The sequence below is a fragment of the Meriones unguiculatus genome, chromosome 9 (assembly GCF_030254825.1).
Source record: "Meriones unguiculatus strain TT.TT164.6M chromosome 9, Bangor_MerUng_6.1, whole genome shotgun sequence".
NCBI lineage: Eukaryota > Metazoa > Chordata > Mammalia > Rodentia > Muridae > Meriones > Meriones unguiculatus.
In genome coordinates, this window is record NC_083357.1 from 51132893 (window position 1) to 51157477 (window position 24585).

The window sequence follows — 24585 nt, forward strand, 5'->3', positions numbered from 1 at the left end:
TACAAGTCTCATTCAGTCCACAATAACCTTATCTTGAAGGTGTAGACACTGACGGTTAAGTCATTTGCTCGAAGTCACACATCTGGTTGGCTGGGGAAATGGAACTTGGCTCCAGGTCTTTTTGACTATAATTATCAACATTTTCTCTTCAGTGAAATCCTATAATATTCTATTTCTTTGGTTTATTGTTAGCTAGACCTTATCTCAAAAAAAGAAAACAAAAAACAAATGGGGAAAAAAATAAGAATTCTAAGAATCTTAGACTAGGCATAAGCTTAAAATCTCTAATCTAGACCCTAGCTATACCTCCCTTCTGGCCTACCTACCCTTTCTCTGCATTGTGGAGAGAAGAATCTAGATAAACTGAGTCTTGATTTTTAACGGTCCCTTCTCAGTGTCCTCCCAGGATAGTCATTTGAGAATGAAAGAACGAATGATCCACATTTGTTTTCCTTTTTTTTGGGGGGGGGAGCAGTTTCTCACTGTTTAGCCCTGGCTGGCCTAGATTTGCTGTGTAGAATAGGCTAGCCTTGCCTCCTAAGTGCTGGGATTAAAAGTACCACACCTAGCAAGTCCTGCATTTCTTCAATCCTTTCCCAGATTTTTCTTACTAGCTTCAGGGAGACAAAGCCAAGGCATGCTGTAGGGTTTTCTTGGATTGTTGTTTGCTCTGCTCTTCTTCAACCTGCTCCCCAATCCACAGCCTGCTCCCCCAATGTCAGCCTGCTCCCCAGTCCTCAGCCTGCTTCCCCAACCCTGGCCTGCTTCCCTAGAAACCTTAGCCTGCTCCCCCAATGTCAGCCTGCTCCCCAATCCTCAGCCTGCTCCCCCAATGTCAGCCTGCTCCCCAGTCCTCAGTCTGCTTCCCCAACCCTGGCCTGCTTCCCTAGAAACCTCAGCCTGCTCTACCAGCTGCCACTGTATTTAAGCAGTACCACCAGGGGGCAGGGTGTGTCCAGCCTTACCCTGCTCTGTTTGTTCCCCCTTCTTCTTGGGGCCAATCTTGGTTTATCCCTTTTATGCCTCACAGATTGACTAGGGTTGAGAACAGTCCCAATTTATCTGAGAGAGATACTAGCCTGAAATCCCAGCTGGATACTTGAAAACACAACAGTAGCTGGCATGGTTGCACACATCCTTACTCCCAGGACTTCAGAGGTAAACACAGACAGATCTCTGTGAGTTCAAGGCTATCATGGTCTACAGTGCAGAGTTCCAGGACAGCCAGGGCTACACAGAGAAACCCTGTCTTGAATTCTCCCATCCAAAAAAGAGAGAGAGACAAGAAAAAAGAAAACACAACAGGGCTGGAGAGATGGCTCAGCAGTTAAGAGCACCGACTGCTCTTCCAGAGGACCTGGGTTCAATTCCCAGCACCTACAGGGCAGCGCATACCTGTCTGTAACTTCTGTCCCAGGGGATCTGACACCTCACACAGACATACATGCAGTATGCATGCACATTAATGCACGTAACATATTTTAAAAAGTCTCTCATCTTTCCTTTCCTCTTTCCTCTTTCTCTGTTTCCCATTTTTCCTTTCCTCTCGGTTCCCCCAGCTCCCAACCACTCCTTCTCTGATTCTCTTCAGAAAAGGGAAGGCCTCCAGGGGTGTCAACCAAACATGACATCAGTTGCAATCAGACGAGGCACCTCCCCTCATATTAAGGCTGGATGAGGCAACCCGGTGGGAGGGAAGAGTGGGTTCCAAAAGCAGGCAGAAGAGTCAGAAACAGCTCCCACTCCCACTGTTAGGAGCCCCACAAGAACACCAAGCTACACAACCATAACATATATGCAGAGGGCTCATGCAGGTTTCCTGATGGTTGGTTCAGTCTCTGTGAGCCCCCATGAGTTTGGGTTGGCTGATTCTGTGGGTTTTCTTGTGGTGTCCTTGACCCCTCTGCCTCCTACAGTCCTTCTTTCCCTTCTTCTGCACGTTTCCCTGGATGGAGATCCAATGCTTATCACACTTTTTAAGAGTTCTCTTTGATGGATTTTTAGGCTGTTACTTTTGGGGGGCTGGAGGACAGGTATTGTCACAGAAGCCTTCAATGTCCCTCTTTCTCAACCATGTGTCTGCAGTCATCGATAACAGTAAAAGTAGCTTTCTTGCCCTTTGCAGTCAGCGGAAGCTCAGATCCCGAGCCTCTCCATGGTTCACGGTAAAAGCACAGCCCACGAACATCCACAGTGGTCTCCAGCATCAGCACCCTTCAAGGACCACCACATGGACTCTGGTGGCATCAACACGGCTCCCTGATGAAGCACGGGCCATGGACACCAACATGGCCTTAGGTGGCAGCACAGACCACAGATGATCTGCAGACATCAACATAGGTGGCTGGACAGGCCACCCACATCAATATGGCTCCATGTGGTAGCACAGCCCACAGATAAGGACATGGCCTTCGGTGGTAACACAGAACACAGACATCAACATGGCCTCCAGCCACATCAGGACCACAGATCCAGACATGGCCCTTGGCAGCATGAGACCATTGACATCAACATAACCTCAGGTGGCTGTACTCACATCAGCATGGCCCTTGGCAGCAGCACGGCCCACAGACATCAACATGGCCTCAGGCAGTGGTATAGACCATGGACAATGACATGGCCCTTGGTGACAGCATGGGCCTAGGGTGTCAGCACATCCCCTGGCTGCAGCAGGACCACAGACCCAAGCATGGCCCTTGGTGGCATTACAGACATGGACATCCACATGGCCCTCGGACATCAAATGGTTCTTGGGCTTCATCACGGCCTGGGGCAGTAGTACAGAGCACTGATGCCAGCATGGCCTCTGGTGGAAGTGTGGACCATGGAGGCCTTTCAAGGAGCTCCAATCCAGAAGACGAATCGTTCTTCATCTCAGATAGCCTCTCACTGCTCAGAGCCAGGGCGCTGAGTCTGCGCAAGCTCCAGGCTGCTGCACGCCGCCCTGCTGACCCTACTAGGGGAGGACACGATCCTCCATGACACAGCGGCCTTCTCTCACCCCTGTCACAGCTGTCTTGTCTCCAGTTCTGCCTCTCTCCACCTTGCACACACTGCCCCATTCCACCATCTTGTCCACCTCTCCTTCACATATTCATTCATCATAGTGGCACTGGAAGCCGCTGTGTGTCACACAATAGTTTTTTTTTTTTTTTTTTTTTTTTGCCCAAATAGCTTCACATGGAAATGTCCACTGCAACAAGTCATTGGTCTGGTCCAAGGTCTTTGGTGTTTGCCACACCATCAATACTGGACCATCGCTGAGACTCCTCTCAGAAGTCCTGCCTTTGCCCAGAGTCATGGTGGTCCTGCAGCTCCAGTTCTGCAGGACCAGCTCCTTCATGCACTCCACAGCTCACATAGATGGAGTGGTTGTTGGGGTGGACCAGTTCAAAGCACTGAGCCTGGGACTGGATGGTAGGATGAGTCAATCAGTCTGTGCCTTAGTGAGTAGGCGGGGCCTGCCAGTGGCGCAGTCCTTTGATCCCAGCATTCAGGGAGGCAGAGATAGATCTCTGTGAGTTTGAGTCTAGCCCGGTCTACAGAGCGAGTCCAGGACAGCCAAGGCTACACAGAGAACTCTTTCTCGAGAAAACAAACAAACAAATGAAAACCACCCTACCCCAAACAGAATAATTTATGACAGCATATTACGACAGAAGTTGTGTATATATAGTATTTCTTTTTTTCTTGAGGCAGGGTCTCCCTGTGTATCACTGGCTGGCCTAGAACTTTGTGTAGACAAGGCTGGTCTTGAACGTCCAGAGATTGGTGTTGAATTTACAAGGATTAAAGGGGTGGGCCACTATGCCTGGCCTTATAGTCTCTTTGAAAGTCTCATTGTACCCTTCTTTCTATGACCTGAGATGATAAAATGCCTACACGATGATACAAAATATGACATACGGTTAGATTACTATTAATCTGATGATATGTCAGAAGGAGAATCACTTGCCGTCATCATGACTATTAGTAAGTTTAAAAAAGTGGCCTTTGTAAGTAAGTTAAGGGTTAAATGAACACAAGTGATATGATGCCAGAATAGCCCATCTGCTGGCTATGACAGCTACTTAACTGGGAACCACTGTACAGCATGGATGATTCATTTCCTGGAAGGAACAGGGCAAGAAGTGTTCAGCTTTCATCACAGTCCTCAGAACAGCGCTCATGGTTACTTTTCTTATTGCTGTGACAAAAATAGCTGACGTAAACAGGGTGGTGGGGATGGGGGTTAGTTCACTAGCTCGGAGGTTCGAGTTCATCCTGGCCAATTCTGGGTCGGGAACAGAGGCCTGGAGATTACTATAAGTTGGAGGCCAGCCTGGGCTACAAATTGAGACCCTGCCTCAAAAAACAAGTGGAAAAACAACCCGGAAAACTAACTTACCATTTTTAGACGGTGTTTGGCCACAGGCAGGTGAAGGCAGGGGAGGTGGAGGTGGATAAGAAGGCCCTGCTCTACCTACTTAAGCCCTGTGTCCAGAGAGAGCTGCAGCTAAGAGAACCCTCTGTATGTACTTAAGCACATTTTGTGGCCAAAGGGGACTGCGCTGGCAAATGCCATGGCTGTCCCAGGGCCACGTGTTTAATGACTGATCCTTATAAAGCTGCAGAAGCTACTTCTTCGCCTCAATCCAGTATAACTCTACAGTTTTAGTGCAGCTCCTCGGCTCCTATGGCTCACGTTGATTGCACCTGCAACATTTATTCAACTTTTCCCTTTCTCTCATCCCCCCCCCCCGAAAGTCCTTCCCAATAAGCCTATTGTATCCGAGTGCTGACAGGCAGATGAGAGAGCTACATGTTCCTAGGCGGAGCCCCTTGGAGTCAAACACGGTATGAAGGAGAGGACGAGGTGGTCCTCTCTGAGTGTCTGTGGCCGGAAACTGCCTCTCCCCACACCACTGCTTGGATATGCCGAAGTTCCAGCTCTAACCCCGAGTCCACTTCACTGTCCTGCACAAAGGGAAAGTAGATCAGAATAGATCTTCTCGTGGACAAATGTGGTCCTAACCCAGTCACCCCTGACAACCCCGTAGGACCTTCGCATTGCTTTTAAGGAAAGCCTAAATCCTTGAGGCAGCCTGCCATGCTCTACCCTCTTCCCTTCCGCCATTTTGATCCCCTTTACTTCCTTCCCTCTGCGTATGTTGGCCTCAGATTTCTGACTCTGTCTCCCTGCTTTCTGCCTCAGAGCTTTGCATCTATCGTCCTGCAGCCTAGGATCCCCACTCTTCACACTTCCGGTTCATTCATTAGGCCAGCCTTCGTTCAGGGGGGCTTCCTTAGGCAACCTGCCCCCTACTCTGAAGTAGAATAAGGTAGAAAAGACCAAATATTCGATACTGATTGACTGATTTATTTGGTGATTGACTCGTTTGCCCTGCCTATTTCCCAAGCGTGACTTCTCGTGCTACCTGGAACAGAATGACCCAGAGAAATAGCTGATCACTGGGTCATCGCCTTGAATGATACGCTGAATGCCGCAGAGGCTTGTCAGACCTTGCTTGCTTGGCCACCCCACCTTGTAGTTTCGGAGTATAAAACAAGAATGCAAACTAGACCCGGGATGGAAGCCTTTCAGGAGCTTCAGTCCACCAGCGACCACTCCCCTCTTCCACATGGATGTTGCATGCTTATTTCAGAAGATTCCCGCAACAACTTCTACTAGATTACATCTTCGGCATCTGAGAGATGGCTCACCAAGTTAAGGCTCTTGCCGCTAAGAGTAATAAATAACCTGAGTTTAATCGCTGGGACCAACATAATGGAGAGAACTGACACCTGCAATTTATTCTTTTATCTACTCTCTTTCTCTAAACACACACACACACACACACACACACACACACACACACACACACACACACACACAGTACATCTTCATGAGATAAAAACCTCAGCATCCTGCCCTTCTTTATAGCCTCTCAATTGAAAAAGTTTGTTTGTACATGTAGTCATAGCTTCGTTGGAAGCTGAGACATGAAGATGGCTTAAGTACAGAAGTCTCAGGAAAGCTAGGTAATATACTCACCTATTTCTCTATTTCAAAATAAAATGCCTTTGAATGATTTTTTAAAAAATTACTTTTATTTGTATGGGTGTTCTGACTGCATGTTTGTGTGCAGTTTCCTCAGAGGCCAGGAGAGGGCATCAAATCCCCTGGAACTGGAGTTACAGGTGGTTGTGAGCTCTCAAATGGGCTCTGGAAGAATAGCCAGTGCTCTTAACTGCTGAGCCATCTCTCCAGACCATGTGTAAAAAAATAAAAAATAAAATATATTTTTAGTATAGGAATATTTTTGTGTATGGGACAAGAGTACGAACTTTGTGTTTAAATATGTGAAGTGAATAATTCATCTGGGCCAAGTGATATGAACTTTTAATCCCAGCTGTGTGGAAGGCCAACTAAAAGGATCAAAATTCAAGGCCAGCCTGGCAACCTAATGAAACTCTCTCCCCCCCACCAAAAAAAAAAAAAAAAAAAAAAAAAAAAGATCAGTGGTAGAGTATTTCTCTGTGTAACTGTCCCGGACTCGATTTGTAGACCAGGCTGGCCTCGAATTCACAGAGATCCTCCTGCCTCTGCCTCCTGAGTGCTGGGATCAAAGGCACGTGCCACTACACCTAGCTAGTAGAGTACTTTCTTCTTTTAAAGACTTATTTATTTATTTATTTATTATGTGTACAGTGTTCTGCCTGCATGTACTCCTGCAGGCCAGCAGAGAGTGCCAGATCTCACCCATAGATGAGACGGTTGTGAGCCACCATGTGGTTCCTGGGAGTTGAACTCAGGACCTCTGGAAGAGCAGACAGTCTCTTAACCACTGAGCCATCTCTCCAGCCCCAGAGCACTTTCTTTTCATGTGCTAAGGCCTTAGATTCTATCCCCAAATCCCTAGCACTTCCATTAAAAATAGAAATAATTTAAGCTAATAAATATTAAAGGAAACATGTTTTTAATTTTTCTGCCTTTGTACAAGCATACCTCATAACAGTTGAGAAGGGCTTATTCAAATTTGGTGTTTATTTAAGGTCTTCAGGGCTCTGTCCAGACCGTGGTGATGTGGAAAACGGCAGCTGTCAGACTCGGACTACCGCTCAGGTCGTGCCATCAGGGATGTGTGTGTCAGCTGTGAGGTCCACCCATGGGAGGGGAAGCCCAGGGGGAAAGTCTGTGTGAACCTGGGAAGCAGGTTTGAACTCTTTGTGCAGGAAATTCCTGGTTACCCAGAATGTGATTCTGAGGAGTCCGGGCCAGAGAAGGGTGGATGTTTCACATTGTGGGGTGGTTTCAGCCATAGAAAGACCTGCATAGACCTTCTAAATCAGAGGGGAGGGGGCAGATGCGACTTTTGCATAGGTCTAAAGCGGTGGTTCTCAACCTGTGGGTGGCGACCCCCCTGGGGTTGAAGGACCCTTTCACAGGGGTTGCCTAAGACCGTTGGAAAACGCAAATATTCACATGGTGATTCATAACAGTAGCAAATTTACAGTTCTGAGGTTTCAGAGAAACTAGTTCTGTGGTTGAGGGTGACCACAACATGAGGAACTGTATGAAAAGGTCCCAGCGTTAGGAAGGTTGAGAAGCCCTGGTCTAAAGTTGGTATGTGATTTCTGTTTCCTCCGTCTACAAGCGCCCTGAATGGATGGCCACCATTAGTCTAAGCTACTGAGTATCCTTTACGCCTAGCACAGTAACTGTTGCTCAGTAAATATTTTCCAAATATGTGTGGTGGTTATACCAGCGGGATCTTTGGGCTTGCTAGGGACAGGGAGGCGAGAACAGAAGAGAACCGGAGACAGCACCAACAGTGCAATGTGCACAGCCAGAACGCCAGCACCCCAGAGGGTAAAGCGGGAGCAGGTGACCCTGAGTAGGCCTGGGCTACAACAGCAAAACCAAAATTAAAATCAGGACTGAGCCCTGGCCTCCCAGCAAAAGTCAGTGTGCCAAGCCGAGGAGGTGGGGGTGAGTGACATCTTAGAATCCGCCTTTCTTTGCTCTTCTCTTCTCCTCCCCTCTCCTCCTGTAGTTCAAGCTGGCCTTGAACGGACACTGGTCCTGTCTCAGCTTCCCCAGCTCTGTGCTTATGTAACTGACACGTGCCCTCTCCTCCACTTCTTCATACCGTGCTGGGGCTTGAGTACATTCTACCATGGAGCACAGGCAGCTCCGTCTTTTTCATCCCTAGTCTCCTCTCCTCACACGTCCAGGCATCTTTTAGTGCCGCCATCTACGTCCTAACCTCCAAGTCTTCCCCTGTTGTGCTTGGGATGTTCTTTGCCTCCTGGCTTTTCACTAGTCAGCACAACTCTTCCCTGAGCCTAGCTGTCACACCCAGCTCCTTTCCCCAGTGAGTGGTAACTGGCTTTTACCCGGAGGGGCTCAGGTGGCCTGAGCTTGTTTGGCCAGACTCCCTTCGACCCTTAGCAGCTTAGCCCTCCCACCCCTTCCCTGAGTCCTCCAGTAAACAAGAGGATCAGGACAGATATGACAGCTGCCTGGTGGGGGCAAGTGTCTGGTTAGGTCAGAGCAGGCATGAGAGGGGGCTGCACCCAAAGCTGCCAGCTCCTTTTGCTTTAGGGAACTTCCCGGGCCGCCTTCTTGGCTATCCACTGTAAAGCTACATTCCACTGGTACACACCTGGCCTTCCTCGAGTTCATCATTCCTATTCCCATTTTGTAGCTGGTTCCTGGCCTTAAACTGTATGCTTCCTCTAAGAAAACAAGCAGCAGGTCCAGGTGAAGAGCGACATTTCTATTTGAATAGTTACTCTACTTCATAGCAAGAGACCTAGGCAAAGGCAGTCATTACGTTCGACTTAGGGCCTTTCCTGTGTGTGGAGGAAGCTTGGATTTCAAATGTCCTCCAAAGCTGGGAGTGGTGGTGCGCTCCTTTATGCCCTGCCTCTGAGGTCAAGGTCAGCCTGGTCGAAGCGAGTTCCAGGACAGCCAGAGCTACACAGAGAAACCCTGTCTTGAAGAAACAAAACAAACAAACAAACAAACAAACAAGCCCTCCAAAGGCATTCGAGTTCAAAATGTGTCACTATTGGAAGGTGGCGAAAATTTCAAGAGGTGGGGCCTCACGGGAAGTCTTCTGGTCATTGAGGTATGCCCACGAGGGCAGCAGGGGCCGTATCCCCTTCCCTTTATTTTATTTTACTTTTTGTCCCGGTGATACAGTGAGTAGCTTTAAGGTGTGTCTCTGCCATGACAACTTGGCTCAGTATAGCCAATAAATGACGGCTGCTCACAGCCTGGGATCTCTAACGCAGCAAGCCAAAACAAACCTCTTTCCAATTAAAGTTGATTACTTCAGCTGTTTATTGGTGCAATTGTGTCAGTGTTTGCTGTGACAAAATGCCTGAGGTAAAAACCAAAGGAGGAGAGATTTCTAACGGTTTCAGCTTTAGCTGATAGTTGTGTGGTCCTATTGCTTTGATCCAAATTCTAACCTCATGACAGTGAATATATGGTGACACAGAGAGAAAGGAAGAGGGGAAAGAGAGAGAGGAAGGGGGAGAGATAGAGAGAGGGAGGGTAAGAAGGAGGGAGGAGAAGGAGGGAGGGAGGGAGGGAGGGACACAGAGAGACAACATACATCGATGGACTAAGGAGATACACCATTCACAGGCATTTTTTTCTGTTAGGCTCCACCTTGTGAGAGCCAACTCGGTATGAACTCTTCAACTCATTAATTTATTGATAAGTTTAACACTCTTATCTAATTATTTCTCAATACCAAAGCAGAGATGGAAAATTAATGGAGTGTGGTCACACACACACACACACACACACACACAGGGCACACACACACACACACACACACACAGATGGGTTGAATGTAGGCATCTGTATACCGTGGTTCTCAAACGTTAGAGTGTATCAGAGCTGTTGGAAGGGCTTATTAAATCACAGATGCCTATAATTTAACGCCTACGATTTAATTTAATGTCCTACCTACAGAGTTTCTGATTCTGTGAGTTTGAGGTAAAGCCAGAGAATTTGTTTCTTCAAGTTCCCAAGAGACGATGCTGTTACTTATCTGGGACCACATTTTGGGAGCCGTAGTCTTAAGCAGCCTGCATGTATCAGCTCTTCCCTAATATATAAGGCTGGGACTAGGTTAACCGTTGTAACTGAGGACTCTTGGGGCCTACAGAGCTCAGAGCTTCCTCTGCATTGGACAAGAAGATCTATTAACTAACCGGTGTCTGGGAGTCCTCAGAAGGCAGGAAATACCCTTTAACTTCTGGAGTTTATTCCAGTACAGACCCTATTTAAACAGCTTCAGGCAGGTTTAAACGTCTCCTTGGCTAAGTCCTCCTATCTCTGCCCCTGCTCCTCCTGGGAGGTGACAGCTCTTAAGAGGCGTTAGGGGATTAGGCTGAAAATGTAGGTCACACCCCAGCCGTCTGGCAATCACAGTGAGTGAGAGAGGAGGAGAGAGGGACTGAGACTCTGCACAGGGAGCAGGTGAGAGGAAGCAGAGGCTCATGAGAGCAGCTACAAAAGTGTATTTAATGAGCTGGTGGTGATCAGCCTCTTTCGGTATGCCGGGGAAAGACTAGTGTTGTGGTCTCTTCCTGTTCCTTCTCTCAATCTGGGCTGCTGGTCTCGGAGATGGGCTATTAAGAGTGGGTTTCTACATGGAGAAAGTTGCTTATCTAATACAGTGACTTCAGTGAGGCCTAAGGCCAGTCGGGGTGAAGGTGGGGCAGGGATTGAAATGTGAGGATTCTCAGAAAGAGGAAGCAGAAGCAATACACTGGACGAGAATGGGCAGAAAACTGTATACATCCCACAGACGTAGCTGGGAGGTGCAGGGTCTTAAAAGATGGGGATGCTGGGAGTTCATTTGGACCCTTGCCAACCCTAGGCTTTGAGCGACTGGGCTGAGAATTGTGCTCACGTGGAGGAGTGGTGCTGGGGGCCCAATGTGGCGCTCTACTGGGCACCAAGCACATGGAATCGGGACCACCAATAAGCAGCTTTCTCGGGGAAGACGCCGCATTTCCCTCTTTCAGAACTGGTGGTACCTGTCCTTCAGTGTCCTCTGCATCCCTGCCCCGGGCCAATGAGATATGCAAATGAGCCCTTTATCTCATTGGCTGAGGCTTGAGGACCGCAGATGATCCCAGAGAACTAGCCCTTTAAGAGTGCCCTTTGGGCCCCTTTCTTCTGGATACAGGGACACCCGATCCTGCTCTATGGCATCCCTAATTTCTGGGAAAATCATGCCTTTCGCGTTCTGACAGATTGCAGCACCTCTGTCATTCCTAAAGTGAGTATGTATGGTGAGCCACCTGGGTGCCAGGCCTGTCACCTAGAGCTCTGCCTGTGGTCCCTGCAGTCGGCCCTCCACTGTGTCTTATGTAGAATAGTCACTCTTCTGTGCCCTGCCCCACTCCTACCCTGGCTGCTATCACATCAGAGAGATAAGCAACCTTCCTCGCTTAACCGTTTAACAGCTCCCATTCTCTCAGGACACCTCTATCAGCGCCTCAGCATCTCCTTTTTGCCAACGACTGGTTCCGTGTAGCCCCTCTGTCCTCTCAGGGTTGCAAGGGTCTGCTGAGGACAACTCTCACCTGGAAGGGAAGGGGGAAACCTTTACTCTTCTTCCCCCCTGGTCGGAGTGTGGAAGTCTGAGATGTGGCTGAATCAAGAGACAGCTGAAGTCCTAGTGCCGGGGAATGAGATCCCCTGAACTTCTGCTCCTGGGGGTCTGTGTGTGTGTGTCTGCTGGCACTGGGAGCTGGGCCAGAGCTGCGACTGTAGCTCAGAAGTGTGAACCAGTGTGGTAAACTAGCCAGAGGTGGGCATGCGCTCCACGGCTAACAAGGGAGAGTTTCTGGTTCTGTAAATTTCGTACATTCTGTTGGATGACGGCTTGCTCGGGGCTTCTTGTTACTATACGTTTGTGCTTGTGAATCTGCCAGAGATGGGGCCGAGAGGCAGCCCGTGGTAGAATTGTCTGGGCACAGACCCCTCCTCCTAGGCTCCTTCTCAGAATTAGTGTTCCGTAGAACATTCTCTGGGAGAGTTTTCAAAATCTAACTACCCTCAGCGAACAGCAGGACCGGACAGCAAAGGTGATCTGCTCAAATTCACAGAACATGGCAGGTTCTAAACCAAAGAAGGTCTGTCTTCATGGATTCTCTTTGGAGAGACTGCCTCAACCTTTCCTTTCCCGTGAAAGTCTTCTTTAGAAGAGATTTGTCTATTGACTAACCCATGGGGGGGGGGAGGGAGATGTGTAACTGACACTATCCTGAAGGTTTGAAGAGAGATAAAGATAACAGAATAAAATTCTTACATCCTAAAATAATTCACAGCATAGCATCTTTCCATTGTCCTAACACACACACACACACACACACACACACACACACAAACTCGCACACACTCACCCCCCTCCCCATAAAGAGAGCCACAGTTAATTAGGCACAAATTTTAATTGCCTGTAAGTGGAATGGTGCCTCTGGAGACGACCCAGCTTCTCAGAGTGTCCCGGAACCAGGGTTGGAGGCTCTGCCCTGGACTGCCCTGGAGTGGTTGTTTTTCTCGTATCCGGATCCCAGAGGCACCAAAGGGTGCCGTTAACACCCCAGAGGCTGGGCTGTCCAGTTTGCCCTTCAGGCCTCCAGTTTCTTGTTGCCTGTCAGGAGCAGACCGGCAGTGGCTGTGCAGGGAAGAGTGGCTTCATCACTGCTCCAGCTCCACGAGTCCCAGAGCTCTAGTTTCAGGGCACTTATGTCCTGGGGGAGGGAGGGATAGTGAAAGGGATAGCAAGGGATGGCAGGCAGCCTCAAGTGTTCCATGCCTTTCCTCTCTCCTGCAGGAGCACCTGTCTCAGCTCAGTCCCAGAATGGCGCTTCCCCCAAGTCCCTTGGCTATGGAATATGTTAATGACTTTGACTTGATGAAGTTTGAAATAAAGAGGGAGCCCTCTGAGGGCCGATCGGGGCTCCCCACAGCCTCACTGGGCTCAACACCTTACAGCTCGGAGCCTCCTTCACCCACCTTCAGCGAGCCCGGCATGGTGGGCGGCAGCGAGGGCCCCAGGCCAGGCCTGGAGGAGCTGTACTGGTTGGCCACCCTGCAGCAGCAGCTGGGGGCTGATGAGGTGCTGGGGCTGAGCCCCGACGAAGCTGTGGAGCTGCTGCAGAACCAGGGCCCGGTCCCTGTAGAAGGGACCCATGGTTACTATTCAGCGAGCCCAGGAGAGACAGGAGCCCCGCATGCCCAGGTGAGTGATTGACAGGTTTGTCTGAGGGTTGGAACACCTAAGGAAGGAGACCGTCAAAACAGGGAGGACAGTTCCTGGAGAGAATTAGTGACTGGAAAGAGACAGAGCAAGGTCCTTGACACAAATCAGATAGAGAAACTATGTTGTTTTTTTTCCGAAATGGTAGGAAATGGTTGAGTCCTGGAGAACAGGGATGATAAGATTAGGAGGAGGCCCAGAGATGTGGTTCAGGCCTTTAATCCCAGCTCTTGGGAGGCAGACGCAGGAAGGTTTCTGTAGAGTTCTAAGCCAGCCTGGTCCAAATGGTGTTCCTGGCCAGTCACGACTACATACTGGTACCGGTCAAAAAACAAAACAACAAAACAAAACAGAACAAGACAAGATTCCAAGGGGTCTCAAAAGGAAAAGAGCTTAGAATTTAAGAGCGTTGGGGGCGGCGGGATGAGTGATTGTGTGGAAGCAAATGGATCAAGTACGCGTGGGTCCCAGTGGGCAAAGGCTGTGGCTGAGGTTGGCTTTTTCAAGGTTCCGTGTTTTCCCCAGCACCTAACCTTCTCAGAAAGGATTGGGACTCATCCTATTAATTATAGACACAGATGGGGGTGTTGAGGGCATTAGGATGTAATCCAAATCCTCGAGGGTCACCGGGTTGTGGTGTTCAGGACAGGGAAACGTGTAGTGTGTGGCGAGGGCGGGACCTGTCTGGGCGCGGGTCCCCGGGACACTGCGGACGGCTGAAGGGTACGCAGCGCTGGAGGCGCGATTGGTTGGTTGGCCAGAGCGCGGGGGCGGAGCCCACACTGCGACACTCGCGGAAGGGCCCGCAGGCACGCCGCGTGGGGTGGGGTGGGGTGGGGTGGGGCGGCGTAGCCCCGGGGTGCAGGGGGGTGGGGACCTGGGGTGGGGTCTGCGGGAAGGGCGAGCACGCAGCAGGGGAAGGTTGGCAGCCCGGCGGGCGGGCTTTCCCAAGGGCTTCCCTGGCCGGCCCGGGGGACCCGAGTGTCCACGCGGGCAGGAGCCGCCCCGACCCCGGTCCCTGCGCTCTTTCTCCGCAGCTGCCCGAGAGGTTTTCGGACGCGGCGCTGGTCTCGATGTCCGTGCGCGAGCTGAACCGGCAGCTGCGGGGCTGTGGGCGAGACGAGGCCCTGCGGCTGAAGCAGAGGCGCCGCACGCTCAAGAACCGCGGCTACGCGCAGGCCTGCCGCTCCAAGCGGCTGCAGCAGCGGCGCGGGCTGGAGGCCGAGCGCGCCCGCCTGGCGGCCCAGCTGGACGCCCTGCGGGCCGAGGTGGCCCGCCTGGCTCGCGAGCGCGACCTCTACAAGGCCCGCTGTGACCGGCTGACCTCCAGCGGCCCCGGGGCCGACGACCACACGCACCTCTTCCTCTGAGCCTCTCAGGGCAGGGGAGTGTGGCTGGGTGGATGGCGCTAGAGGGTATCTATCACTCACCAAATCGCCACCCTGGATGGTCCGCACAAATATTCCCAAACTCCTGACCCTCGTGGCATGCCTGAGGTTAGATGCCGGCCCTTTGCTGGAGACGAGTCCCCTCCCTTTGCAGGCCATGACTCTTCATGATTAGGGCGCTGACTTCTGTAGGGGCTAGTGCCTGTGCCGAGGGTGAAGGTGTGGGGGATGGGCGGCGGCATGATGACCGGGACGGGGCGGGGATGCAGTTGCCCTCGCAGTAGTTCTTAATTCCAGGTTTTCGACCTGTAGCGTACTGATGCTGTGACCAACACCGAAGCTGCGTTTTCACTGAATCTTCGGATCCCTCGTTTTAGGACTACTGAACTGTCAAGATTTCAGTGCCCCCCAGACAAGACAGAGTAGTAGGTCATCTCAAGAGGCTTTTCTCTGCTCAACCCAGTGGCCTTTAGAGTCCTTGCGGGCGGAACAAGCACCCTGATGTGAGCTTGGCAAAGGCTCAGCGGTGTCCCTGGCCGTATGTCTGTCACCTTAAGCAAAACAATTGCCGTCAGACTCCAATTACTTAACTGGATGACTTCTGACACCGTTTTAGTTTTGGCCTCTTCCGCAGTGAGCAAATCTGAATGATGTCCCCGGAAGGCCCCAAGATGACGGCACTAAAGGGACACCCTGTTCTGCCTCAGCTTCCAGGTTGTGGCTTAGACAGTGGACATGCAGTCTGGCTCCTCTGGGCTCTCACTGGCCCTCTGCGGCTGGCTCCTGGCCGCCTAGGGTGTCCCTGCTGCCTCGGGTGTCCCTGCTGCCTCTTGCCTCTCAGAGCTGTAGACCTCACAGGATAACCGGGAGCTGAGAGAGTGTGGCTTTTGTGAATTAAATCTGAAGTCCAGGAAAAACTAATGTTGTTGACTAAATGTTCTTGCCGTTTGAAACGAGTTAACCCTGTGTCACCGCTTTGGGTTAGTTAGTGTTTTGTGCATTTACTGTGAGAGGGCGATGGGAAGGAGAGAGGTGGGGGAGGGGGAGAGACCTTTTCTTTGGGGTGGGGGTGGGGTTTCTGCTGTTGTAGCCCAGCGGTAGATTGCTTGCCTAATTTGTGTGGAGAGAGACCTTTTCTGAGCAGCGCAGTGTACATTCTGTTTCTAGAGGGCCGATGAAAGAGGATCGGAGAGGGTGGGTGGGGAAGGGTGCAGATGGAGCCTTACCCACCTACCATCACCACTACGACAACCAAAACCCAGGAGCCGCACTGGCCCTCTCTAGGCCTGTCTGTGGCTGTCCTCCAGGTCTCCTCACAGTTGCCATGGTAACCCAGCCCTCCAGTTCGGCAACATATGGGGAGGGCCTTTGGGCAGAGCAGAAGCTTTGAGCGGGGAGTGTCCACCTCATCAGCCGCTGTCATCTGTCCTCCGAGGGCATAATAAACAGGAGAAGCAGTCCTGCGTGGGGGAAGTGGTTCCCATATGTCCTTCTTCCTTCCTGCCCCCACTCCCCACCCCCTGACCAGCTGTCTCTCCTCTCCCCATTACACTTCTGCTCCCTCCAGCCCAGCTCCTCCTTCTACGCAGGAGACTGACAGTGGACCTTCCTCTCCTCCTGCTCTCTGCACTTTTCTTTTCCTCCACGACCTTTGACCTTTCTCTCTGGCTGGGGCTCCTGTGAGGACCCCACAGCACCTTCCTCTTGTACATTCATTGTTGAAGGGAGAGTCTGGGGCAGAGGGAGTCCACCTAGGATCTCAGCTCCTCTTCCTTTACTCTGTGTTCCTTTTTTCTTTTCTACCAGGTAGCCCAGGCTGGCCTCAGATCCTCCTGCCTTTTTTTTTTTTTTTTTCTTTTCTTTTTTTTGAGACCAGGTCCCACTGTGTAACCCTAGCTGGCCTGGAATTCACTTTGTAGACCAAGCTGGCCTTGAACTCATGGAGATCCACCTGCCTCTGCCTTGTGTGCAGGGACTAAAGCTACGTGCCACCGCTGCTGGCCCAGCTTCCACTCTCCGAGCGCAGGTGTTACTTACGGGCATGTGACACAACGCTCACCTTTCCCTTACTCCGAATCTCACTCTCCCCTTCTGTCCTTTGGAGCTCCAGTCCAGACCATTGCTCCTCTCGCACCCCTTTCTTATTTGCACACCTTGTGCACTTGTGCCCACACACCAGGCCGCAGTACACATATGCTAGGTCTCCTCTGGACCCTGTGGGTAGCCCTCAAGCGAAGGTTTTGTGCTGCAGTGATGAAGAGTGGGGGTGCTGTGGCTAGGCAGTTCCAGCTCTGGCTGCATTCTGACTCTGGAGAGTTAAAATCAAGCCTCACCGGCTTTGCCAGAGAAATGGAGAGATGGTTCTATGACTTGCTGTCACAGTACACGCATTTAGAGAGGCCATGTGTGGCGGGTGCTGAGGAACAGTGCTCACGGCTGGTGCTCTAGTGCTGATGTTATCAGGAAGAATATCCAGCCGGACTTCCCGAAACTTCAGACTGCACTCCCGGCAAAATCAGGCCTTCCAGACCTCAGCTGCCCTCTCCGTGTTCCTAATTCATTAGCAGACCTGTGGCACCCCTTCACTCTCCCCCACAATCCCTTCTTGGCCTGCCCCACAGCTGTGTGGGGGCTGGGGTTCAGCCCCTGGGACACTCAGCGGGGCCTCTCTGGAGACAGCTCTAAGAAAGCATCAGCCCACCCTTTCGACAGCCCCTCATTACCTTCCCCCATCTCCTGCAATTAACAGCCGTGGTATTCAGACCCCCTGGGCTTGGGAGGTGAGGGTAGAGGCCCCTCAGATCCTGCCAGCGCACAGACTGACAAGACAAGAGCCTGTTATGGGAGCCCTGGCTCTGATCTGAGGTCGGCTCCCATTTTCTATGGTGTATGTGTATGTGGACATGACTGTCCAATGGGCCCCTGAGGCACGAGGGGTGAAGGCCGGAGTGCTAGGGCACTAGTTCCTTTTATTAACATCCATAAAGTCACAATCACTGAAGGACGTTACTGAGGGTCCACAGAGTTGAGGGGGATGAGGCTTGGAGAGATGGGAACAGGGCCCAACACTCACTTCCAGGACCCACAGGGCATTGCTGGTCCAAGAGGCAGAAACACTGGTCACTGGAGTCACAAGGGTCAGCACAGGCACCTGAGAGGGGAAGGATAGCAAAAACAAAAACCAACAAAACCCATTCCATCAGTCAAGACAGGCTGTCCGGAAGCACCACTCTGAACCCCTCTGCTATCTACCCCTTTGGACCCCCAGAACTCACTGAGAGACTGAAGGGGTGTTGCTTGTGTCGAGAGGCATCACGGGCTGGGGCTGGGGGTCACAGCTGGCGTGGAAGGTCTGGGAGCTCCCGGACTGATACCCTGGCTGGCATAGTACTCTACCACCTGCCGGGGCACCTCTGCCAGGACGCACTTAGCTAGCGCAGAGGGCGCGGCCTGGGGGCGGGGGGGGGGGGAGGAAGGAGATGGGTTAGGAGTCCGGGAGTGGGGCAAGCGAACAAGCGAACAAGTGGTGGGGCTGCAGAGCCTCATGCTGGATTCCGGCGGCCTTCGAAGGGCGCGGAGAGGGTGAGAGAGACAGCTTCGGCGGCAGGGCACAAACTGCTGGGAAGCCCTTCCCCGGGCCAGAGTAGCGAATACTCACGTCCTTGAAGTCCCTGAAGGGCACAAACTGGACAATGTCACGGGCCGCAGGTACCCCCTTCGGGCAACGCAGGGTTCCGTCGTCCCCGTCCAGCAGCCGCATGTCGGAGAAGTCAGCGTTGCCCACGCCCACGATAATGATGGACATGGGTAGGCGGGAGGCTCGCACGATGGCTGCCCGGGTCTCGGCCATGTCGCTCACCACGCCGTCCGTGAGCACCAGCAGCACCGAGTACTTCTGAGGGCGAGCGGAGGGGGGACGTGAGCTGCGTCGGGGTGGAAGGGCGCCGGCGCCACCCGAGGACACACAGGGCAGCGCTCCTCACCGTGGCTTGGCCAGTGCTCTGCTCGCGCTGCGCTGGCTCGGCCACGCGGTTGATGATGGGGGCCACGTTGGTGGGGCCGTAGAGCTGGATCTGAGGCAAGCAGCGGCGGTAGGAGGCGATGACCCCTGAGATCTCTGTGGGCAAAGAGAAGAGGTGAGGCTGTCAGGAGCCGGCAGAGAGCACTCCAGACACAGCAGGGCGGTCATTTCTGTTCTAGACCTGATGGCTCCCAGCCTCTCGCTAAGCAGAGTCAGATGGTCCCTGGGGTTGGGGGAAGTAAATGGGCAGGTACTAGGGGTCACAGGGCTCGAACTCTTCCCGAAAGAAGACAGGCCTTGGGTGGGAGGAAGGGACAGCACAGGAGGCTGAGGACACGGGAGTGGACATCCCACTGAGGATGTGCAAGCTTGTGTGGTCGTGAGGGTCGGTGGGACCCTCCCAGCTTACCTTCACACTCAGGGTTTTCTGGGTCAAAGTTGATGGCGAAGTCATGGGACACCTGTGAGGGGTAAGGACGGAGCAGTGAATGGAGGGTATCCCCTCCACGGCTCCCTCACCGGCTTCCTGACTCTCGCACCCAGCCTACCTCAAAGTTTGGGGGGATTCGAGCTCCGAAGCCAAAAGCCGGGAACCGCTTATCACTGCAGAGAAGAAAAGGCTGTGGAGCTCCTGGGCGAGAACTACGCCCCCTGACCTCTGCCCCGCCCCTACCTGTCATAGTCCTGGCAGATGCCTCCCACCGCGCGGAGGGCCTGCAGGTAGTGGTTGGGCTGCCGGGGACTGAGGCAGTGCAGGGACTGGCTGCTCCTCGGGTCCCCATTGGAGGCCGTGAAGTCGATGGCCACCTGGGTGAAGGTGGGGAAGCCAAAGGCGTCAGCCGTGAGCACCAGCAACAGGCCAGGCCAGAGCGCCAGGGTTAGAGTATGTTGAAAGGACCAAGATGGGTCTAGGGGAGCCCCTAGCCAGCCTGATGGTTGAGTGGGGGCGTTGGATGCAGGGTACACGGGATGCCCAGTTAAGGGGAGCGAGACCCTGGCTTCCTTCAGTTTGCATGGACTTAGCCGCTCCCTCTTTCTTGTCCGCCCCGCACCCCAACCTTTTCCCCCCACGGTCTTTACCGTGAAGCTGATCTGGCAGCCACCCATGATGTAATCCAGGAAGGTGTGCACCTTCTCCACCTGGCGGAGGGGCGGGGAGTAATGAGGTGAGATGGCCCTTTCAGATGGAAGCTTCGGCAAGGCTTCAGTGGGGGAGGGGTGTGGGGGTGGTGGTGGGGGGTGGGTGGGTGGATGGGTGGTGGGAGGGACTGGAGCTTTAAAGGTTGCGGCCAAGGATGGGGTGGAACAAGGGTTCACAGTTCCCAGAGCAGGTCTTTAAATAAGTGTAAGAAATAAATGGCTGGAGCGATGGCTCAGTAGATAAAGGTACTTGCGTTGCCCGGCCTGAAGACCTGGGTTTGGTCTCTGGGACCGACGGAGTGGAAGGAGAGTTTTGGCTCCCGAGAGTTGTTCTCTGACCTGCACACGTGCTCCGTGGCACTAACGTGTCCTCACAAGTACACCCCCAGCAAACAGATGTAAATATTTAAAAGCTAAAAGGCGAGGAAGGGCATGGCTCTGAGGTTGCGCTAGGGCAGGGGCAGAGGACTCCTGAGTTGTGAACTGTCACCTACTGTGCACTGGGCCAGCACCACTGTCCCTGAGCTCTTGTAGTTCTTCTTCTTGTCCCGGTACTTGGGGTTGATACAGTCCCACTGCATCTAGACCCACGCCCCAACCCAGAGTCAGAGTGCATCCAATAGGCCTTCTCGCCCCTTCCTGCTGACGCTCCCAGGACAAGACCTGACCCTTGTCATGACCCCGTCCCTCCTGCGGAGCCTGGGCACTTACTACCCGCTTCTGTCTCCAGTCACCCAGAGTGATGTGTTTGGCACCGCCCCCCCCCCCAGGATTTCCCCCAGGGTCCTGGGGTTGGGGTGGGGTCTCTGGCACCTCCTGCCCAGGGTTTGCTGTCCCTTCCTGCATTTCCTGGAACGTGCTGGTGAACTCGCCGATGAAGTCATGCTTCCCGCTGGAGTCATAGTCGTACACCAGGAACTGAAGGGGGTGGGAAGAGGCCGGATCAGGGCTAGGGACCTTCTCCATGTAGTGGCTCCAAAGGTGCCATAGGTTCTCACAGTGTCTTGGTCCTTAACCTACCCGGAAGCCACCTGCTAAACTTCACTCTTTAGCTCACTCTGGCAGGGAGCTGGCCTCAGATAAAGGGACCTCTGTGGGAAGCTTAACACTGAGCTGTGAGCTGTTATTTATCCCACAGAGACTAGCGCTTATCACACGAGGGGGAGGGGGGAGGCTTGCTGTACCCCGGAGAAGGTAGACAGCAGACTTGACGCTCCAAGGGGCTTTACCTTGAGAGGCCGGTGGACGTCACAGCTGCACAGAGAGTGTAAGGACAGGCGGAACGGCTCCCAGCTGGGGTTCAGGTTGTTTTTCACCACCTTGGGGAGGCACGGGGGACCTTGTCATCTCCTGTCTAGGTTTCTTTATTATAATCTGTCCACCTTCATCCCATAGCCCTGTGCACCAACCTCAGTCCTCCAGACCAGCTGCTCACTCTGGTCTCCATTGGTCTTGTAGATCTCCATGAAAGGGTCAGACTTGCTGAAGAGATCCTGGAGACGCAAGAGAAACGGGCTCGTGGGTCTGGGGAGATCTTCGAGGAGGGGTGGGGAGGGAGTAACACTGAAAAGACAGACTGGGGTCTGACTCTATTGGGAAGCCTATGGTTCTCTAATGGGCATGGATGCTTGGACTCTGGGCTCCCAACCTTGTTGTCCAGCTTGTGGGCTCTGAAGGTAAGTTGCACATAGTCATTGGTACCTGATACCTCCTCAGCCACAATCTGTAAAAGGGACACAGGGTTAAGAATTCTTTCTCCACCAGAAGGGCTATTGTATATGCTTCCCACAAGTGAAGGTGGCCGTAAGCACAGTATCATGATGGATGTCCGTACGGGGACACTGAAGCTTGGCCCCACAGGAAGCAGAATTCCTCTCCCTACCGTGATAGTGGACTTGCCCGCAGTCTTCCCATTCTTCAGCAGTAATGGTTTAGTGACCTTGGTTTGTGACACAATCTAGAGAGAGAGGTAGAAGGGAGTCTGGCTGTAATGCATGCCCCTGCCCTGGCCAAGGTATGAGGGTAAAAAAGCAAATGCCCACAGGGCGTCCGTAGGTCAGCTGTGCGATGGGGCTAGAGCGGATTCCACTTCTACAGCAGCCTGAAGAGAGAGGTGCTGAGGAGGGGAGTGTGGTTCAGTGGTAGAGAGCAGCTTAGCCAGGGGTTCAATCCCCAGCACCAAATGCAACAGTAATAAAAACAAAAGAAGCACCAACAAGTACGCCTGCGGAACCCCCCCAACCCCGTTCAGATGGGAAAAGCGGGCTAAGCATCTTGTCCAACCAAGGTGCACCTCCCATGGATGGAAGGGAGGGCTCAGCCAGCTTCAGAGCTGACGGGCAGGCAGAGAATTCAGGGACTGGGCTGCCATGCGGACCTGGCCCAAGGTGCACTCTGTGGAGCCAAGGAAGGTGTCACTGCTGGGGCTGGTGGCTCCGTCCTCAGCGTCGAACACGTGGAATTGCAGTGGCTGCTTTTCTTCGAAAAAGTATTCGACCGCCAGCACCCGGGAGAAGACGGGGCTGGAACAGGAGCGCAGCACCTCCGTGCGCTCCACCTGCAGCGGGAGGGACAAGGACCCTCTGGGACCCTCTGGCTACGCGTCTGTGTCTAAAGGAGGTAAAGCCTCCCTGTCCACAGGGGCTCCCCCCAGCAGCTAGTGCCTTTCTTTCCTAGCGGACTTCGGATTTTGGGGTACTGCTTGACCAGTACACCTCAGCCCTCCGGGACTCTGTGAACGCCTGACTAAGACCGTTTGGCCTCCTAAGGATGGCACGCTCAGGTTCAAGCTTACCCACATGGCTAGAGAAGGTCCTTTGAGAGCCTCACACCCTCCCCTGCCATGAGGCTTGCGTCGCCTCCGCTCATCCTCCCTCCTTCCTGGGGTTAACAAAGGTTAGTCAAGGGAAACCTCACCAAGCTGCCCTCACCTCCACCCACTGGTCATCGGAGTAGAGCTTGAGCAGCACGCAGGGATGCGGCTTTGTGAGTGTGTCTCGGTCCAGGAGGCCATGGCAGGACACCCGCAGCTCTACTCGAGAGGCTCCCAGGGTCATGGCCGGGGGCTCGGGCACCCATTCCATCTCAGGGTCCGACATGGCACTGAGGGGACAGAACAGAGGGCCTGGACAAAGAGAGGAGGAGCTTGCCTCTTGGGGGTCCTGGATCCCCCATTGCTCTTCTTGCTGAGGCTCTGGGGGTCCCGTGGGCAGCCCACCTCCCTTGCCCTCTGTTTGACTTCCCTGGAGCTCTGAGCAGCAAAGAACAGGAGTCCAGAGCTCCCGTGTTTCTGTCACTGTGCCAGTCTAGGTGTCATGGATGGGGCTGGAAAAGACTGGAGGGTTGGGATGGAAGTGGGTTCCTGGCAGTCTCGGCTCCTAGGCCATCGATTGATTTGTGCTTACTGCTGTCTCAGCACCTTCTGCTATTTCCCGACTGGTATATGAGCCAGAGCTGCACTCAGTCTTGGCACTAGGGAACCGAACTGGGGCAACGGGGTGGGCAGGAGAGTGGAGAGGCCCCTGGAGGTCTGACGAAGATGGGCCTCAGGGAAAGAGTCTACAGTAGACAGGAGGAGACAGGTTGGCAGTGCAAGGTGCCATGCCAAACTGTCCCCGTCATCTTAGTGTCCCCCACTCACTGGTTGGGTGATGGGAAATGAGAGGTGGTGGGCTTGGGGAGTGAGAGCAGGGACTAGGGCTCTGTTGTGAGCTCTTCAGAGGATTGACAAGCCCGCAGCCCTCCCCACCTCCCCTGTTCCCACACTTCTTGGCAACCACAGGCACTGTCTCTTAGCGACAGGGTTTTGGGGGAGCCACGGCCCCCACCATGCTGCCAGTGGGATGCATGCGCACCGCCACCCCCCCAGAAGAGTCACCAAGCCTCAGGCAGCAGCTGACAGGGGGATGCCGGCCCGAGTTCATGGCCGGTCAGCCCATCTATCTGTGCCTGTCCAGATCTCAGGCTGAAGCTGTCTGGTCCATGCCATGCTTCCTGAGTGAGTGCCCACTGGTGTGTCTGAGTGCCCCACCCTCTGTCTGTCCCCCTCTGTCCTGTGTCCATCTCCACGAGGGCGTGACAGTCCTGTGTCTCCGTCAGACCCGGGACGGTTCCCTGGCTGGATACCAGCCTCCCGATGAGATATCTTCATGGTTGTGTGAGGGAGGGTCCAGGCTGGGGCTCTCTCTGCCTGTCAGCCACAAGTCAGTTACTGTGGAGTGAGGCAGGCAGCGGCATGTGGTGGAGAGGGGATCAGGTGGGGTCTGGCTGGCGACTTCTCTGGGAGCCAGAGGAGATGTTATGGAGACTGGGCCAGGGGAGGCAGGACTCCGACTGGATGAGGGAGGGAGGGTGGGCTCACCTGGGCTCTTAGTGGGGGTCTCCTCTCTCCAGCTCTCCGGGCCCTGCCCCTGACTTCCTTGCTGCTCCAGCCGCTGGCGCCGGCTCCAGCTCCGGCTCTGCTGCTATTTATGGGGCCAGGATGGGGAGGAGGGGGGCCGCAGCACCAGCTCCCCCCCCTGCACAGACTGGTTGGGAGGGAGAGGAGGGGAGGGGCAGGGACACTGCCTGGGAGGGAGCCACAGAACCAGGGAGGAGGGCGGGCTGTGGGAAGGTCCAAGGCAGGACCCCCACAGACACAGTGACACACATCTCCTTCACATCACACCCACAGCCGGCACCACAGAGACACACACATCGCAGCGGTACAGGCACACACACGTCCACACGGAGGAAGGATGGGGACGCACGCACCCACGAC

At 53.5% G+C, this 24585-nt stretch overlaps 2 protein-coding genes across 5 annotated transcripts in view; one reads left to right on the forward strand and one right to left on the reverse strand.

Annotated features, from left to right (window-relative positions):
* Positions 1-14713, forward strand: part of Nrl (neural retina leucine zipper) — a 34861-nt gene extending 20148 nt beyond the window's left edge. Inside the window, exons 2-3 of the mRNA XM_060391174.1 lie at positions 12852-13259; positions 14315-14713. Of these exons, the coding sequence (XP_060247157.1) occupies positions 12879-13259; positions 14315-14647 (714 nt within the window). The 5' untranslated portion in view covers positions 12852-12878 and the 3' untranslated portion in view covers positions 14648-14713. The remainder of the gene's footprint in view (positions 1-12851; positions 13260-14314) is intronic.
* A 2901-nt stretch (positions 14714-17614) lies between these two features.
* Positions 17615-24585, reverse strand: Cpne6 (copine 6). 4 transcript variants are annotated; one of them, XM_060391183.1, is made up of 17 exons: positions 24187-24585; positions 22757-22928; positions 22204-22383; positions 21661-21783; positions 21475-21549; positions 21236-21319; positions 21056-21145; positions 20640-20744; positions 20321-20407; positions 19767-19826; positions 19360-19493; positions 19235-19289; positions 19096-19147; positions 18649-18782; positions 18324-18560; positions 17941-18115; positions 17615-17816 (listed from the first exon to the last, which is right to left on the reverse strand). In XM_060391183.1, the coding sequence occupies exons 2-16, from the start codon at positions 22922-22924 to the stop codon at positions 17978-17980; spliced, it is 1722 nt and encodes a 573-aa protein (XP_060247166.1). In that variant the 5' UTR covers positions 22925-22928; positions 24187-24585; the 3' UTR covers positions 17615-17816; positions 17941-17977. The 4 variants fall into 4 exon arrangements, with proteins under 4 accessions (XP_060247166.1, XP_021506030.1, XP_021506032.1 ...); XM_021650355.2 differs by having other exon boundaries at positions 22757-22950; XM_021650357.2 differs by having other exon boundaries at positions 21709-21783; positions 22757-22950; positions 24187-24582.